The sequence below is a fragment of the Argiope bruennichi genome, chromosome X2, assembly GCF_947563725.1.
Source record: "Argiope bruennichi chromosome X2, qqArgBrue1.1, whole genome shotgun sequence".
NCBI classification, from domain to species: domain Eukaryota; kingdom Metazoa; phylum Arthropoda; class Arachnida; order Araneae; family Araneidae; genus Argiope; species Argiope bruennichi.
Genome location: NC_079163.1, coordinates 75,135,273 through 75,153,200, shown reverse-complemented (window position 1 = coordinate 75,153,200; position 17,928 = coordinate 75,135,273). Strand labels below are relative to the sequence as shown.

The following is a 17,928-nucleotide window of genomic DNA, read 5'->3' as shown; positions in this document are numbered from 1 at the left end:
AACATGCTTTGTAACACGTTTTAATTAGCACATCTTATTATTAATTATTAAAACACATCTTAAACCAATGCCTTCCTTCATGTCCTATTTTACTTAACAATATTGCATACAACGCCATTTCTCCCCTGGTGATGAGTTTTTGAACTTTTTTTTCTGCAGGAAAAGAAATTCCCAAGACCTTCTTTTTAAAAAGACTTTTACCAAGTTTGATAACATTTGGTCCAGTAGTTTTCCTTTTATGACCATTTCGAATTGGAACTTTAATTATAACTACTCTGTTTTTTATAGATTAACATTCCACTGTGAAGATATCTTTGTCAACCATCTTGATTTTTTTTTCCTCAACCGAAAATTCTTGAGAAGTTGTTACCCCCATTTGTTTTAATATCTCAAGAAGCTTAAAAGCAAATAATTACGACTTCTCAAGAACTTTTGCTGGTTTATATAAGATAAAATACTTATATTTTTGCAAAGAAATATAGAAAATAGAAATAAAAAAAAACACTACACATGCCTAAACCACTAAACAAATTAATCAGCAAATGAATTTGGTAGTATTCTAAATAAACAATACGAACTGCTTTCCAACACAATTATCAGAGAATGAAATGAATGAAACTAGAGAAAAACATTTTTTACTTACAGGTACAAACAGGTAACATGTACACATTATTATTCATCTAAATAAAATGCTTTTGCAAAGTCAGCAGTTTAAACTGTTAATAAGAAAATGAAATAAAAGAATTATAGCAACTGAAAAACTATAACGGGAGCATCGATAATTCCGCAACACCATAATTTATCATGAAGCATAAACCAATTGAAAGGAGGGCCAATTAATAACTCTTTTCGAATTATGAACACCAAGAAATATTAAAAGATTAATACTGTCTTTACAAATACATAAATAATATAGATCACGAAGTACTTACATCCTTATCTTTCTTATTTTTCCTTGATTTATGTTTATGAGGCACATTTTCAGTCCCATTGCTTATTGTTTCAGGCACATTATTTACTGGAACCATTTCAACATTATTGACAGGCCTAAAAGTAGATTATACTCGTTTAAATATTTATAATTTTAGAAACGAATAAATTTTCAATAAATTGGCCAAAAAAAAAAACAACCATGATTTGTATTAAGAGGTAGGTGAAAAACATAAATAAAGTTTAACTTTACTAAAATTTTTAATTTATCAGATTGTTCTAATCTAACATCTATAAAAGATAAACATTACTCTTCTAAATCAATATCCAAGGCTCTGTGAGGATCATCAGGATTTATTTCATCCTCCTCACTGGACCTAGCCCCATCGGGCATTTCTCCTTCGATTATATTTACAACATGTACAGGAGGAACATCTTCTTCACTCTCCGTATGGGCTTTTGAACTTTTACTTTTCTTTTTTCGCTTCACCTTTCGTTGTTTTTTACTGGATATACCATTATCCTTATAACTGTGCTTCTCTGATGAGGACAAACCTGAAATATATATTTTAAGTATTAATTGCTTCAAAATTTAAAGCATACTGCACATATAAAAAGTTTCTTACAAACCGGTAATTCATATTTAAAAAAGAAATTCATATAATTACATTGATATTTGCACAGATACTACAAAATTGCTGTGTCCGACTTATATTTAAGCTCCCCCCCCCCCTTTTTTTTTCTTTTCAATTATGTGTAGAAAATATCTCGAGAATTAAAAAAAAAAAAAAAAAAAAAAATTCTGACTACCAATTCAGGTACAAAATAATTCTTTCTCAAAATAAATATTAAATTGCTATCAAGAGAAAATCAATTTTACTTTGTAGAATTTTATAATATTCATAATAACTGTCTTTTAAAGGTTAAAAATTATGCATATATTTGTTACATTTCTGAGTTTTATTTCATATAAGCTATTATCATTGCACATTCCATTCAATCCTTGCTGAAATGAATTGTAGCTCTAATCGAAGTCCTTTGAAACAGCAAGAATTAAATGGATTACAATTTAAACTAAGATAAATATTTAGAGTTTTATAAAACATGTATAAAAAGTTAAAAAACGATGATCATCATTTTCAAAAGAATTTTATTGCTGAATTCTATACCATTTTTTGAATGCAACAACAGAAGCGCATAAAATAAAAAGATTAAACATGGTTATTTTTACAATAATTAAGAATTACAAGCGGTATTTATGAAAATAATATAAAATCTTATAATAAATCATTTTTTTTTTATCAAGGTAAGAACGAATTATTTGTGTTTTTCATAATTATAATAAAAGTTCTGCATAAACCAATGAACCCCAGAATTCACATTAATTCTAAGAAATAATTTGTTCAAATCATCAATTTATACTAAGGGAAAGAGAGGTTTGTGAATAAAATCCCAAAATGCAAATTGCTTTCTAAAGGAGTAAAATTTTAAAAAACATAGTTTTGAACAATATTAGTGTCCATTCGGAATAGTTTCAAAATGAAATAATGATTTATAATATTTATTATTCTTGTAATTCACATTTATAGATTTTACTTTTATAAAATTAAGCAATATAATTCAAACAAAGTAATTCCACAACAAACTAACACAACAGCGAAAAAATTTAGTTTAAATTACCTTGAATCTGGAGTGGCACATTCAAATGAAATCGTACCACGGGTATATCATCAGCATTTTTATCTCCAACCTATAACAGGATGATATTTTGAGATAATATTCCAATTTCTGACAAAACACATAGCATTTTTCACTCATGAAAATATTTCAGGCACATTACTGTTTGTTTTTTTCCCCTTCATTTTATACATTATTATTCATTTTTAATTTTTATTAGTTTTGGACCTTGTTTCAAGATATCTCATGCACAGAAGAATAAAAATTGAGAGTTTGTAACTCTTCAAAAAAGTTGCAACCTTAACTGTTAAAAAGAAAAATTTATAAAGCCAATAAAATCGTAACTATGGAAGATTTTCGTAATCATTCAAATAAAATTTTGAAATAAGAGGAGGCCAAATGATTTATAATTTAAAAATAGTTACATTTAATTTTTGTTTATAACATAATAAAATTTAGTAATGAATTTAAAATAGAAAAAATTCATATACTTCTACTTCCCACTCACTCACACACACAATTAATGCTTGTAAGCTGTAAACACTGAAATGAAACAAAATGTCATTTGCTTTTAAAGTGAATCCCTGTTCAAATATATATGAATTGCTTTTACACATTTATTTTGTTAATTATTTTCCTTTTTTCTTGAAGTTTCCCCCCAATAGCGACCTTTAGGTTTGTTTTCGCTCTCTTTCTCTCTCTTAGACGACCACGCACGTTGAAAACTTTTTGAATATACAAGTTTAGTAATTCGTTGAAAAATAACCGAAATATTTCAGAAAAAGATCTAGAAAAATGCTCCATAATTTAAGCATAACCTATATTCTATATTAAATGAAATACACATACATATTTGACTTTGACCTATTCTATCCGACTGGGTGTAAGGTAAAAAGAAAAATGTTTATTAGATTACTTTTAAGTGAGTCTTTTCATTATTCACTAAAAAAAATGACCACTAAAAAATGTAAACTTAAAAATGTCCAAATAGAACATTAAAATTACAGTTATTTTCAAAATACTTAAGAGGAATCAAGTAAAAAATTGTGTTTATTAATTATAAAGTTCAATATTCAATAAATTGAATTCCTTTTTTCGCATTCAGTATGATGTATAGTTAATATTTTTTACATTAACCTCTTTCAAGCATCAGGGCTTTAATTTTTTTTCAATTGCATTAATGAAAATGCGATTCTCGCTTATTCCAATAAATTCAAGAGCTTCAGAAACAGATTTCAAAGCTGCTTTTTCAACAAAACACTTTAAGAATGTAGAATTTTGCATTACTTGAATGCCTTTCTGCGAAATTTTCAGTCTACTGAAAGTGGCCTAAGTGCTGTCTTTTTAATTTAGAACTATGACCAAATGATGGCCAAAATTCATCGTAAAATTGTTCTAATGCTGCTTCAAAATGGATAAACTAATGAATACTACTTTAATATAACTAAGCATCAAATAACTACTAACACCATACAGAAAAGGAATTGACTATCAATCAAATCTCTTAATCTATTACATGGTTAGTAACTTTAGAAAAAAGCAATACAGCATGCATGGGAAAATTATCAGAAATTATGGAATTCCTCAATCTAAATTTTTTCCTGACTGGGAACAAAGCATATACCCAATTTTTCTAATAAATAAAATTCTGAATCTTTTAATTGTTCATATTCGCATAATTCATCATAAGATTTTTTTAAACTTTCTTAACCCTATTCTGACAAAAGCTTTTAATTATTCATCAAGGCCCAAAGCCTAAAGCGATAAACAGTAGATCTCCAATTTTTTTTAGCATATCTATAATGTTAAGCAAAGCATTTTGCAGTAGTTCTGATACAGTGATAGAGTAATTTCTAATTGCAAAGATTTGAAACAATTTTTAAGAATCTTAAAACTTCTCAATGTATAATTAAGAGTAAAACAAAAAACAGTTTCCGAAATTCGATTCGCCTGTTAATAACTAATATTCATCCAGGAATCCCTAACCTTGCGATTGTGAGCACACAATTGCAGGATTCAATATGAACATTTTAGTCTTACTTTTTAATAATCTCTACTTTAACTCATCCTTTTATTAATGGAGTCATCTGGTAGTAGAATATAAATGGTATTATGGTGCCATCTGGATGTAGGCTTTACATAATCTGGTTAGTTACTAATGTATTAGCCATTTCACTTTTTTTTTATTTAATTAGAAATTTTTAGTTCTAACTAGATAAATAGGTTACTATTCTTGAAAAGTGAAGTTATAATACTATTAGCGAAGTTCAATTTTTCAAAAAGAAGAAAGCTTAGATTTTAAAAAATCGGCCCTTCCCCCCCCCTCCCCCCGATTAATTTCGGGGACCTTAGTTGCAATTATGTTTCTATTCCAGCCTTGTAATTCGTGAAAAGTCACTCTAAGAAATGCAATCGACACAAAGCATATAAAGTCTTCAGTATGAAGACCACAAAAAAATATTGTGAAAAAGGTACAATACTGTAAAGATTACAAAGGCGAAAGAGATATACTAGAATTCCATGCAAAGCTTCAACAAGAATTAATAACAGAAAAATGCTTTGCTTTTAAAATTCATACTATGCATGCAGATATTTGACCTAAGAAATTTCTTCACTTTTAAACAGTTCATTTCTTTCTTTTCCCTCAATGATTTTAGTACTATTTTTTTTTTTTTATAATAAGTAAATTAAGAAGAAGAAAAAAGATTAAAAGTTTGTAAGCAAGTTAGATGCTTCCTACTATAAAAGCAACAAAATCATATCTAAAGAGCATGGAAAAAATTAATTAAAAAACTCGTAACAAATCTTTTATATGAGTAATATCCAAGAGTGAATATCAGAATGAATAGATTTGAAGGCAATGAATGAGTTTTAATGTCTAACGACAAAAGATATTCATATATTTGTTAATACTCACTTTATCGTTACTTTTCAAGTAATGAGGATTATTAGCTTGTTCAAACATTCTAGCTTCTTTCCTCTATAAATCAAATAATTGAAAACCAAATTATGCAAAGATAATTTTTTCTCAATATTATGCACATTTACATTTATATAGATACTAAATTTAGAGTAACTGAATTTAAAGGCAGAAAGATAAAAATAAAAAGGTAATTTCAGTACATTGAGATATTTCATGTCTATAATTTTAATAAATACCTTAACTAGAAAAAAAACCCCTCTGAATAGTTTGTAAAGAATGTGATACAAAAACCATTAATGCACATACGAAATATCTTATGAAAAAAAATCTATAAAACTATTTAAAACAATACTATTCTTCATTTTAAACAATGTATCGGTCAATAAAAGGGTAAAGAAATTATAACAAAAAATAATTAAACTACACTAGTATAACATTAGCTTATTTTTAAACTGATCAATAAAATTTGAGTAGCAATACCAAAACATCCCATGTAACTTGAATTTTCAGTCTGTATTGTAATTCGTGACTTAAAACCTCATTTGCAAATAAAAGGAACTTATTTACTTAACGCCTTTATCGAAAAGAAATGTGCATATCTTAGTCTAATCTTTATTGCGCATGAATGCGAATATCCATTTAACGTCAAAAATGCAGTTTCAACCATTTGAGTATAGTTTATTAGTAGAATAATCCAATCAGTAAAATCCATTCCACACTACAATCCATCTGGATCTTTGTTACAAATTATCGAATTACCTATTCTATCTTTCAATAAAAATTGACAAAGAAATAGTTATAACAGTAAAAATAATTCCAAATTATTAACAAATGGTAAAAGAAATAGGAAAATAAGTCAAAATTAAAATGTGCATTAAATTCACTCGATCCATTGGAGAGCAGGCAGTTGCACACAGAGAATAAAATCATGCTATTTAAAATCTAAACAATGAAGGTTAATTTATTACACCAAAACTACAATTTTAGTTTAGCACATAGTACAAAGAAAACTTGCATAAGTACAAACACCTACATTAGATCATTTTAATGAATATAAATGAAAGAATGATACTCTACAAAATAAGTCATTAACATTGCCCTCTACAGATGATTAACCTTGATAATCTAATTATATGATTACAATCAACTATATATACTGCTAAATGAATCCGATATTTGGTTTGTGCAAAAGTACATATTAAAAAAGTTACTGATACACAAGGAAAACAAGTTATATACCTTCATCAATTCTTCCTCTGTTGGTTCGTAGGTTTTTGATGAAGGCTTAATCTTGTCGGGCATTCTATAATAAAAATGAATTTAACATAAGTTAAAGACTTTACTTTCAGATTTTTAAAAATAAATTAATATGAAAAGTAATTTTTTTTGGGGGGGGGGGATTTTATAGCGAAAAATCAAATAAACTGCCAAACAAGTTATTACCTTTGTCCAAAGTTTACTAGAAAAATAGTTTCAAGAAAATGGGTCAAAGTAATCAAGGATTACTTTGACCCATAAGGAATAAGCAATTACAAGGAATAAGCAATTGAATAGAAAAGGCCACAATAAAAATAAATCCACAGAATTTAGTTTAACAAAGATGATACAATTTCATGGATTTATAAAAGAAAAAAATTAGCATGTAGGTAGCTGCCAAACTACTCGCTGTCACTACTTTTGTATTCGAAATGAAATTAAGATTGGGCATTCAACAAAAATTTGAAAAACTGTCGCAATTACAGGGTGGACACATTGGCATTTGCATAATAGATATTTAATGTGTATATCTAATGTGACCAATTCATAAATGGGTTAAAACGGTGTCATGCTTCGAGTTACTTAAAGAAAGTCAGGTTTCTATGGTAAAACATCAAATAAAATTCAGAGCATATAACAAGATCGATTGACTGAAAATATCATGTCGGTTAATGTAAGGTTTTCTCAATTGTGTTTAAAAGGGATAGTCTTGTCTTTTAAAAGTTATTTTATTTGTAAACCCACTTGCAGTAGTGTAAGTCCTTGAGAATAAGAAATTGAGCTGGAAGGCCTCGAATTGAATTTATATCTGTCTAGAGGATATATTGATTAAGTAGCAAATAATACGTTACAAACTGTAATCAAAGATTTTGTATGGAATCTTAAAGCAGCAACCTGTATAATTATATTTAGATTCGCCTGTTGGATCGGGGTATCATTAACTACATGTAATTTTACTATACCTGGAGGTCCTAATCCTGGAGACTAAAATTATAATTGTAAAAGTTTTTATGTTTAATTATGCGGAAATCGTCACTTGTTTTTAAATATGTTTCCTATAAAGTGAAGCAAAGAGGGTATAGGTGTTGAAGTTCAAAGCTTTCTTTTTTTCTTTCTTTCTTTCTTTCATTTCTTTCTAAAACTATAGAAGTTCCCGAAAATAAATGAAGGCATTTTAAAGCACTGCAAGAAAAAAAACCTACACTTTCATTGTCGAAAGCAAATCCTCAATATGATTAAAAGACATATCTTCATAAGAATGAGCATTAACTATGAGATTGCTTCATAATGCTTCTACTTCTCTTCATAATTGCTTCATAAAATTTCTACACTAGTCCAAAAATTTGGTTCTTCCTGTCGTTTTACATGCTTTTATTAGTTGCCAATGGTCAGAAAAACCGACTTTCTATCTTTTGTTTGGTGACGGAGGAGAATTTTAAAAGACTTGTTAAAGGTAGATATGCTTTTCAGAGAAGGATTATCCACAATAACTTAATTTAGATAATGAACAGGCGACTTTTGCTATATTTTGATCAATTAGGGTAGATGCACATCTCATTGATTTAATTACTTAACTGTAAGAAGTAGACTTTTTGCTCCGGAATGAGGTTTTTAGCTTCAAAATACAGATTTTTTTTTTTTTTTTTTTTTTTTTTTGGATTTTTACCCGCTAACTTACCCCTAATTGGCCGGACAATAGGACTCGACTGAACCTACCTCCACTTCTTCGTCATCCTTCGGTTAAACTCCATTAGGAAAATAATTGCACAGCTGACTTCTTTGGAACTCATGCAATTTGAGCTTAGTGCTTTTTTTAGAAGTAATATGTTTATTCAGCAAGATTTTAGGTATTTCTTAATATATTAAGGGCTGACATTTAGTTGAAATGGAATTGTTGGTTTGGTGGCTGTTTTGCTACTTGGGATAGCTTGAGAATGTTCCACCTTAGTGATTTTTTTTTTTTTGTATGGTTGTGTTGTTGCATTTTATTATTAGACCTAAGTGTTGCTTGTGCTTTTCTAATCGATGGGGGTTAAGCTTCTAGTATTCCGTATGGCCACTTGACTAAATTGGGGTTTGTCTTGTCCGTACCCAACTTCCAATTTAGACAATTTCTTGCGTTAGATAGATAAGGTGGCTTACAATTTACAAAGAGAGGCTCAAGCCTGCAATTAGTGGTAAAATGGCCAATTGACACACACTAGAACAAATCCATTTTCCTCTATCAGTTGCTCAGAGTGGCCAAAACGTTGGCATTTAAAACAACCTCAAGGATTCAGTACATAAGGGAGAATTTTTACAGTTCAAGTAACCTTCTTTAATGTTAAATAGAAGTTTCATAGCACTGAACACTTGAATAATGGTTACTAGTGGGAATAAGTGAGCTCCTCTTTTTAATACATACTTGCTCTATAGCTATTACACCTTTGCTTGCCAGTCTATCCAAGATTTCTCTTTCATTGAAATTATCAATTCTCTTAATTATGAGCTAACAGCAGTAATTAAGCATGCAAAGAAATATAACAGAGACACAAGAGGCAGGGAAAGAAATAGCTCGGGGAAAAAAAAGCAACTTTGTTTGAAAAAGTTTCAACCAGTAAATCAGCAAACTATAATTTTTAACGGATTTTGGAAGTCTGTCAATAGCTTTTCTTCCTTTTCAACTGCCAACGAAGAAATTTCAGCAAGTTAACCATCAGAAATCGGTAAAGTGACAATGCGAACACAACCAGTTTCAAGTCATTTTTTAGAAAAACCATATGGATGGAATTATGATTCAGGTTTTGACAATACCACCCACCACGATGCCCAACAAAGGACAAAGTTTTTGCCCAAGACATTCCAAGTTTCGATATCCATCTTAGTGCCACCTCCAACATATATGTTTAAGAGTACTTCCAGGAACAGTTAGTCTTAATGCCAAGCCCCAGGAGCTGACTACTTTCATTTGATACCTAGTAGACTAAAATGGTATCAGGATACAATAGACAAATTGATAACGCAAAGACCAACAATGTGCCACTCATCTAATGGGCTGCCATGGACATATAATTTCCTTGAGGTCAATGAAACTAAACAGGAAACAAGATTTAAATATTATTTGATAATATTAATTTACAAACAATAAAGAGTAATAGCTTTTCAAACCACAGTAAGAGCTTTTCTATCAACTCAAGAAAAAATTTCCACCATTTTGATTAATCAATTTGACTTTTAAGCTTAAAAGTATGATTTATTATAATAATAAATCATAATAATTAATCCTTCTAAGCATACAAAACATTAACATGGATTCCTCAATTAGTTGTACCTTCTGATAAATCAAACGCGTCGATTTTAGTTAATTATTCATTCTCAAAAGTAGCTTGCCACAAAATTACAAAAACTTCCGAGGTTGAATTTCAAATACTACATTCTTTCCCCCTTTTTCGTGTTTGAAATTATGTTTCATAAAAATTTTCAATATAGCATACAAAATTTCATAACATTTCATTAATATCTATATTCACAAATATAAAAACAAGAATCAATCATTTGAAAATTGAAGTCAATAAATTACAGTTAAAGATAAAGGTTAAAACTAACTGTTTATCATATTTTGAGAAAGTATCCCCACTGCCTTCTTCAGATGAAGCTTCAGACGGAGGCTCATTAATCCAAGCATCCAAATCTAGTCTACATGAAAAAAACAAAGACAAAAAGATACACATTAAAACACTAAATGCACAACAACCAAAATGCAATGCAAATAAAAAAGAAAACGTAATTAAATGCTCCACTGCTAAATTGTGCTGAGTATATTTTTCCCCCAGAACCAAAATGAGGTATTGAGGAAAATTTATTTCTAAAACTATTTAATTAAAAACTCAGTCTCTCCCCTTCCCGGTTTTCTGTCCTTCTATTCAGTTGTCTGTGCTCTACTTGCCATAATTTTAACCCAAAAAAAAAACCCCGATAAAATTGGGCCTTTTTCTCAAAATTATGATGAATAAACATTATTAAAAAACTGCATACCTGTTTTTTCAAAGATTTTTTTACACACAAACATTATCTATGTAAATTCGCTTCTTTTCAAAAACGTTTAAACCAGTTTGCAAATGTTGTTTTCAAAAAGAGATTTTTAAAATTTAGAAGTGAAGAATTATATATTTCGTATTGAATATTCATTACATATTATATATAAATCCAAGTAAAATCATTTTAATGGAGAAAAAAGATGTTCACAAAATTTTCCAAGGGAAAAAAAATGTAGTTTAGAATTAGCTTATTTTACTCATTATAAAATAAGCAAACTCATCAAGTAAGGTTATGATTGAAGACAAATGACACAGATAAAATACCGTTTTAAAACACAGGCAATAATTGTGTTATTTTGTATTCTGGATACCATTACAATAGCATATATAATTCATACAATGAGTTTGTGTTGTCATTGAATTTTATTTAGCATCATTCATATTAAATTCTCGACTTATTAGAAGGAAATCCCAGCCAAATTCGAATTCATAAGCCTTGTCTGTATTTTTGCAGATTTTTTTTTAAATCAAGAAAATTAATGTGAAAAAAATTATTCGTTTTCACTATTTTGAAAAGTTTTATTTTATATACAAACTGAAGTACTTTGAAGAGAAAATATATATTGAATACAACAAAATAACTAATTTTTAATGAAGAAAATTAATACTCATGTGATGTGATTAAGTGTATTGCTGTGATTTAAATATGCATAATGAACAAGAACCTTTTCATTACAGAATAAGAGAAAATGCTATCATCACAGTTCAATATAGCTTAATGTTCTGTTATATGATATACATAGATAATATGCCCAATAACATTTGTCATGCAGCTGTGATGTTTGATACATTAGCTCTACTATATTCACATATAAAAAATAATCACACAAATTGTATAATGGAGAAAACACTTTTAATTACTAGATGTCCATTTTGAAATTGATGATGGACAAATCTTTTTTCCATTAATTATTTGATTCAAAAATGGGATTGTCTATAGCCGCCCTTTGTGTAAAATAGCTCGCTTTCTCCGATATACAAAAGACGGCTATAGACGCTTTGATAGATATACAAATCGCAAAGATATTTGAAAATAATTTAGTAAAAAGATTTAAAAAATTATAAAGAAATAACTTAATAATAAGAACACATTAATTCCATTAATCTGAAAAGAAAGCCGATCACTTTCATAGTAATCTTCCCGTTGTAGTCAAAACGGTCCATAACGAGGGGGGAAAAACCCGTATACCCAAAAATGAGGAAGAAAATAGAAAATTTTATAAATATATTCCAGTATTAATTTCAAACAAAATTTTTTAATGCTACCACGATCACATTTAAATGTATAAAATTCGTGCGGATAAACACGTCGTTATATTCTACGTTCATGCTAGCGTATACAGTTTCCAAATATGGGAATAATTGAAATAACTGTAATTACAATAACTTAACAACTTAATCAGAAATATTCCATCATTTATTATTGGAAAAGTTGGAAGAATTTAAAAAGAACAGATTTAACATTATACTAATTTACATTTTATTCATTTATTAATATTAAGAATAAAGGACAGCTATTGCCGTCATTCACATCTACATTCACAAGCACTGTACGGTTACAGACAGCCTTGAGGTTAATGTTCGAACAAAGTTATTTGATTTGAATTGAAAGCAATATTTGAGTAGAAATTTTCTATTACTTTAAATTATTTTTATTCAAAGGAATATAAGTATCTAAATTATTGTAATTAATTTTGAAAACTTCTGTTTTTCAATATATTCTTTAAAGGACAAAAAGATTTTATAATCTTTCATTCTACATGTTTAGAAACAAATTCAAAATACTTTTCTTTCAAGTATGTTGCCTGTGAAAGAAAAAGAAAAGGATTGCCAATGTTAAATTTATTTTATATACAATACAGGGTTAAGAATTAATCTTAATTCATTAAAATTTATTAAACGAAATCGTGTATTACAGGAGAGTCAATTATATTTAAAGTGCCTTTCTGTTCCAAGTAAAAAAATGTGATAAGTATATTATTTTATTACCAATTAAATTACTAAGTATAAGATTGGATGTTACAGCACACACATATCAAAAACATATGGCCTATCATAACTATTTAAGCGTTTCTCCATCAAAAATCACTATACAGAAATTTTTTTTATTTAAAAACTTGGGTTTTTGTCAGCAATATGTTTTCGTAGATTTCCATAGAAAGAATCGGAAACTATAGACTTCTTTTGGTCCGTTTCATTCCGCAATTCGCAATTTCTGCACATGAACATGCATGTTTGTCCACTTCGTTAAATATTCATTTATCACGCTCACGTATATACACACTCGGGCAGAGGATTTTATTTTATTTATTGTATTCAGGTAGTTTAAAATGTCAAAAACAATCAAAATTTTTGCCTTTCTTTATATTATATTATATATACTATTTTAAGTGTGTATATATATATATTCTATTTTAGGTAAAAAGGGCATTTTCAACAGACAAACTAGAAAGAGAATTACTTTAGTATTTCGCGGAAATATATTACTTTATAGTGAGCACATATTCAGACAATTTGAATAGCTTTTGCATTTATTTCTGAAAAAATTAATGACTAAATGAAAAAAATATCTTTCTTGATTCTTCTTTTTTTAATTTCAGAAGAACGTCCCCCAATGCATTTTGATGACTGATGATGACTGACTTGTTTGATTTTTTTCTTGGTGACATAATATACGACTTTCTCATTAGATACCTTTTAACAATTATTATTATAGATTAATTCACAGAAAGCCTGAACTACATAAAAATTTAGATTTCATAATTTTTTCAGCAGAATATTTGAGTAAAACAACATAATAAAATCAAGTCATTTAAAGCATTTTCCTACTAGAACTATATGCCCGTCTCAAACGGTTTAGATATTAGCTACAGGACCATGATAAAAGTGGGCATTATGTATAATCATCATAAAAGAATACTTAAATAACATTTTATAGCCGTGTAATTATTTTACAGATAACTTCAAACATAATTCAATGAAATTAAATAAATACCCTTCGGGGATCGGCACTTTTTTCTGAGCTTTTGGAGCTACAGGATTCAATTCTCCAGCAAATAAAGAGAGCAATTCACAAGCTACCTTTTCACCTTTTCCTTGAAGCTTGACTATTTGTTTAACCAAATTCAATACACAACAAGCCTACATTAAATAAATGATATGCAATTAGATATAAATGAAGTGTAACAAGAATAGATTTCAATTAATCTCAGATGCCACATATTTTGTCTTCGTATTTCAAAAAGAGTTTTTCCACAGAAATACCTTATTTGATTACTGAAAAATTCAAAATTAATTGTTAATGACTATCAAATATTTCCAAAATGCACGTGTAAGTAAATATATTCTATTTGAGAATTTCTAAATGTGAGACAAGTTGGAAATTAAAATTAACCCTTCAGAAAGATTTTTTCAGACTATAAAGAAGAAATGAAAATATTTAGTACCTCAACTCATACGCAGATTATTATAATAGTTTCATATTTCAATGCAGTTCTTGAAAGCCTTTTTTTATTCATTTTAATTTTAAATAACACTAAAACTCCACTGATATTTTTGAGACATTTGATCTTAAATTTTTCGTAATGTACAGTTTGACCATATTTAAATTTATACTTAGACTACACCAATAAAAACAGGTGGGAAAATTTTTAAAAGAATACAAAAGCACAATTGTAGCAAAATAAAAATATATTTTAGCTGAATAATATATATAAAACCATGAAAGGAAAATATACATACTCTTTCCTGCACTTCTAAGTCAGCGCTTTGGACGAACATAGGCATTTTATCAAGTAGCAAATTTGAAGCAGCAGAGGCACTTTCTGTATCATCTTCTGACTCACAGATTTCAATAACACGAGCATACAATTTTGCAGCATTTTGTACCAAAATACTTTGTATATGTGAAGGAAGGAACATTACTTTCGTATCCATCATTGCTTCTAGAGTACCGAGAGGGGAACTAAGCATTCTAAAAATATGAATGTAAATAAATGTTAGCATTTCAAAGGACACTAATGCAGAGAGAGAAAATTTAGTATTTCCTTTTTTAAGTGGGCCAATTATGAAATTAAGAATTCAGAAAACAAGTTAACATTAAAACAACTAATTTTATTAACTTAAGGGTTATCAATTTAAACACTTAAATAGATATGTCAACGAAGTATAAAATGCAAATACAGTAAATAAAGCTCTAGAATAATCTTTTTTCTCAATGATGACCTTTTGGCTAATTTGGAGTAAGGAACCTGCCATTCCAAATTATCATATGAATTGTAGTTGTAGGCTATAGTAAACATGGCATTAACAACGATGGAAAGGAAATTAAAATGTAATGCAATTAATTCATGAATTTTAATTAAATAGTTTCTTTTTTGGTTTATAATTTTCTTTTTATTTAAATAAAAAAAATCTTTTTTAATAGAAATTTTCATAATCCCATTTAGAATTATGAGTAATTTGAGGAATGTGTACTTCCTTATATGTTCAATATTTCTTTCGAACTCTTCATTAAATTTACATTAGCTATTAATAAGCTTTTATAAGTACAGTCTATATAATACTTTAAAAAGTCGTGCTATGCAATTATGAGTTACAGAAAATTGAACTGAACAATGCTATCAATTTTATGCATGTTCATAGTGACTTTTTAATCATGCTTACTTATATTAATTACGGTCTACTTCTATTAATTAACAGATAAAGCATGTTTTCATTAATAATAAATAATTCTTGCTAATAGTTGAATTAATTCAGTGGTTATTAATTTATGCTTCAAAATATCTAATTGACATTGAAACTAAATATTAATACAAAAATAGCAAATGGAATTCCTTTTACCAAAAATAAATAAGCAGGATTTCAAAAATGCCAAGTTATTCTGAGATTTTACTAATAACTAAAACATTTAGGAAGTTACTTGGTTGCCTTATTATTTATCAGTGAGGTTTCATTGATAACCTAGATTAAAATAAAAATTATTTAGATGCAATAGACTGCAGACCGATTATACTGTACAAATAATGAGTGCTAAATGGCAATGAGCAAAAATTTATTTATAAAATCTTTTTATTACCAGACATCTCAATATTTAAGGGGGGGGGACAGAACAACACATTCAGATAATTGTATAATGTGACCTATAAATAGTGGTATAAATAGTGGCAATATGATGCTTGTTAATTATAATCTGAGCTATACGCACAACAGAGGGCTGGGATTGAAAAATTGAGTTCAGGATGAGATTTAGTAAAAGGGTAGTATGCCTTCAGGATGTTCATTCATCAAAATATAAACGAGCAATAGCCAGACAATTTCTACAAAATAGTGATTAAACTTTATGCATAGTTTATATATTAACTTGTTTCTGCATTCAGCAGCCCTTTCGCAAGGTTGTCAAAACAATTGTTTCAAAAGTGAGAGGTTGCAGCTCTTCAAAATGCCTTTCTTTTTTCTGCCCTTTTAATTCTTTTAAAAGTTATTCAAATTAAATTAAAAAAATACAGGCAGTTTAAATTAATATGTTTTCTTTTTTATGCAAAATTAATGTTATTCTCCTTAAACTTGAATTACTAATTGATTTTTTTAAAGAAAAATAGTTATAAATGTAAGTATATTGTTTATAAATAATTTAAACTATGTTAAAAAGAACTTAAATTTTAAAATTTTTGGATTTTAATAATAAATTAATTGTTCTAAATCAATGGAACCATATTTATATTGAAAATTAAAGAAAGCAGCTAATATTTTTTTTTTTAATATGTGAGCAAACATTCTCAACATTAATAATTGAAAAGAAGTATTAGAAAGCAACATTAAGTTATTGAATGTACATGCAGATGTTTCAAAATTTTTAGTAAAATGATACAGTAGGTTTGGTATGAGTAACTTTCAGATGAAAGAAATATTTTTGGATATAAATGAAGTCTGCTCTCTTACAGATTTCTTAAAGAAACACTGCTCTTGTGACCAATTACATTTATACAATAGTGAAAGATAATAATGCATTTTGCATTTTTTAAAAATATATTTACATATCTTGTATGTAATTGAATAAACGTAAAATAAATTTCAAGAAATATTAAATAATTTTTATGACATGAATAATTATAATTAATATTTATCATTAATTGATCATAATTATTTTTTGTTCATAATTATTTTTTGTTCAAAAATTAGATTATCAATTTAAATTCTAAACATATATAATCAAATACAGGCATGTATAATGGGTCATCACTCTGATGCATTTGAAGAAATAGTTTAATACGGTCAGCAATTTATGAGACAGCAATGGAAGTAGTTTCTACAAATCTTTTTGGCACACACCTCAATAAAACTGTAATTGCTCCTGCTCCCGATTTAAAAATTAGCCATAAGTACACATTTTTTTTTTTCTCTTCCAGAATCCTACACGAGTATTTTGTGCTCCACAATAAAGTAAAAACAAGTTCATTTGGGTTGGCCACTTGATTTTAAATTTGTGACAGAACTATGATTTTAAAAACGACATATTACGCCAAACAAATAAGTTGTTGCTGTTGGAGGGGGGAGGGTGTTAAAATGTTTACATGTATGCGAACATACAGAACAGCTGTTAATTAATTGTTGGGTTTTGCTTCAAAATTTGATATGGATCTATATTTTTGATGCTAAAACAGTGTATCAAATTTTATCGAAGCAGCTCTTTGTGTTTTGATGTTACTGCACTTGCAAATGGTACAAACACACCCACAAATTTCCCGAATTTCGCTCGATATTTAATAGAAATTTGGCGTTAAGAAATTCTAGGTGATCTTGTTTTAGCATTTTTTGAAGACAATCCAAGAATGTGTTTTTCAGAGGTTTAAAGTGAGAAGATTGATGAAAGCTCAAACACTTTTTTTTCGTGATTATAATTAACTTTAAAAACGTCACAAAAAAAATTACTTAATTGACATTAATTTAGCTAGGTATGTTTTGGCCAGAGCAACAAATGATCTTCAAGTTACTTTGGAAGAGTATTAAATATTTTGCTTCACTATTTTTGAGAGCCTTGAATCATTCGTTGTTCTTGAAAGTCCA

General features: G+C 28.1%; 1 protein-coding gene across 1 annotated transcript in view; it reads right to left on the bottom strand.

Moving 5' to 3' along the window:
- Window positions 1-17,928, bottom strand: part of LOC129960193 (AP-3 complex subunit delta-1-like) — a 95,962-nt gene that overhangs the window by 12,903 nt on the left and 65,131 nt on the right. Inside the window, exons 16-23 of the mRNA XM_056073414.1 lie at window positions 14,605-14,836; window positions 13,859-14,004; window positions 10,373-10,462; window positions 6,770-6,833; window positions 5,525-5,587; window positions 2,611-2,680; window positions 1,242-1,485; window positions 933-1,047 (exon numbers count right to left, since the gene is read on the bottom strand). Of these exons, the coding sequence (XP_055929389.1) occupies window positions 933-1,047; window positions 1,242-1,485; window positions 2,611-2,680; window positions 5,525-5,587; window positions 6,770-6,833; window positions 10,373-10,462; window positions 13,859-14,004; window positions 14,605-14,836 (1,024 nt within the window). The remainder of the gene's footprint in view (window positions 1-932; window positions 1,048-1,241; window positions 1,486-2,610; window positions 2,681-5,524; window positions 5,588-6,769; window positions 6,834-10,372; window positions 10,463-13,858; window positions 14,005-14,604; window positions 14,837-17,928) is intronic.